This window comes from Octodon degus, unplaced genomic scaffold (assembly GCF_000260255.1).
Source record: "Octodon degus isolate 3935 unplaced genomic scaffold, OctDeg1.0 scaffold00012, whole genome shotgun sequence".
NCBI classification, from domain to species: Eukaryota; Metazoa; Chordata; class Mammalia; order Rodentia; family Octodontidae; genus Octodon; species Octodon degus.
Genome location: NW_004524588.1, coordinates 20875988 through 20877967, shown reverse-complemented (window position 1 = coordinate 20877967; position 1980 = coordinate 20875988). Strand labels below are relative to the sequence as shown.

Genomic DNA, 1980 nt, shown 5'->3' with positions numbered 1-1980 from the left:
CTTGGCGGAATTCTGGGCCACACTATGAGTAACAAAAGGTGGGGCTCCTACTCTGTGCATTTGGTAATACTGGGAGGTATACTTCAAAACCCTAAAACAAGTGGCTACTTTTTATGAACTTATTTATTTATTTATTTGGAGAACCGGGGATTGAACTCAGGCCCTTGTACTTGCCAGGCAAGTGCTTAGTCTACTGAGCTATCTCCCCAGCCCCTATGAACTTATTTTTATTTTACCATATAATGTCTTCCCTTGCTACAGGAAAATGCCTTCAACACAAGTAATTTCACCATGAAATAGAAGTTTTACTTATTTTTGTGTACATCATTTATTTACTGATGTCTATCAGCTGAATGTGGCTGCAAGACAGTTACCCGGCGGAAGACCAAGTCACGTCCTGCGGGAATTTGTCCTCAGAGGCAGGAAGCACCGTCCGAAGCTGCCGCAACCGAGGAAGAGTGAAGTAAGTGCTGAACGGAGCACAGGAAGGGTTTGTTCATTCAATCTGGGGGATGCTGACGTGGAACCCAATGGCTGAGTGAGCGGATATTCTTTCTGAAGTTTCTATCTCTTTCTTTCATTACTTCTCTTTCCTATTAAGAAAAAAAGGGCTGGTGAGATGGCTCAGTGGTCTAAAGCACTTACTTAGAAGAAGCTTAGCAAAGCACAGGGATCGCGGTTCAATCCCCCACCACCACATGCCAGCCAGCCCCGCCCCCTGGTGGGCTGAGCTGGACACACACACACACACAATAAATAAAATTAAAAAAAAAAAAGAAAAAAACATTGGGCATGGCATAAAAGGCATAAAAACCACCTTACGATCATAGAAACACAGGACACTTGCACATGATATACATGACCTACCATTTGCCCAGCCCAGATTTCTGAGCCCAGGACAAAGCTCCTGAAGACCCTCCTCCAGGGGCTAAGCTAGGATCTTGCACAAAGTGTGTTATGGAGGGTCAGATGTGTCTTCAGTTTCACTGCCTGTGCAGCCCTGAAGAAATGACCGTTCTGGTTTGCCTCTGTTAGCTTTAGGTTACTGGTCCACCAAATGAGGATAGTGTGGACGATAATGGCTTGCTGGATTGTTGTTAGGTTAAGTGAGTTAATTCTTGTGAAGTTCTTAACGCATTGCAAATACCTGGTATATTCTAGCTCTAAGGCTGTCTCTCTCTGTAATACTTAAGGATTTATACACCAGTCAGTTATTTTCCTCTCAAATTTAATCACATTTCTTCAGACCTTATTAAACCCTTTCGTATTTTTCTCAAGATTCTAAAGTAGTTATAGATGGAAGCTGGTGTGGTGGTGTGTGCCTGCAATCCCAGCAGTTGGGGGCTTGAGACAGGAAGATCACTCTGAGTTTGAGACCAGCCTGGGCTACAAAAGTGAGCCCAAGGCCAGCCCAAACCCAAAACTCAAACAGGCAAACAAGCAGACAAACTAGTTATAGAATGCCAGGGAGCAGCCGATGAGTTCCTTGCCTCTACAGAAGGCCAGGGCAGAATCTTCTGCTTTGACAGGGCTAACTCCCCCAACAACAGTGACTGTTATGTGAGTCTTGGGGAGCAGCAGCCCTTTATGCAGGTCTCTAGGGTCCGGTTACATAGAGTTTTCCAGAGTGTGTTGTCTATTCTGTGTGATTTCAGTGGCATTCCACAAACCTGGTTATCATTTTGGAAACACTGAATTAAACTGTGCTTGTTTAGCATTCCCCGATATCTTATGCAGCTGAAACGGAATAGAGTTTCTTGAAGTTATTTCTCCACAGCATGCTTTGGGGGAGATCATCTTGCAGGACTTGGGTTCTAGGAACATGGTTTGGGAAACACAGACTTACAGTAAATCATAAGTTTAGCTGATAGGTCAAATCCACAGGAATAAAATTTCCCAACAGACAGTGTCTGTTATGTGGAAACACTAATTTTTTTTGCCAAATTATTTTATATGATATAATCATTTGTTATGTGTATA

General features: G+C 43.3%; 1 protein-coding gene across 1 annotated transcript in view; it reads right to left on the bottom strand.

The window, feature by feature from the left end:
* Positions 1–309: 309 nt before the first annotated feature.
* Positions 310–1980, bottom strand: part of Mmp7 (matrix metallopeptidase 7) — a 10543-nt gene continuing 8872 nt past the window's right edge. The window contains exon 6 of the mRNA XM_004626150.2: positions 310–593. Coding sequence (XP_004626207.1) covers positions 565–593 — 29 coding nt within the window. The 3' untranslated portion in view covers positions 310–564. The remainder of the gene's footprint in view (positions 594–1980) is intronic.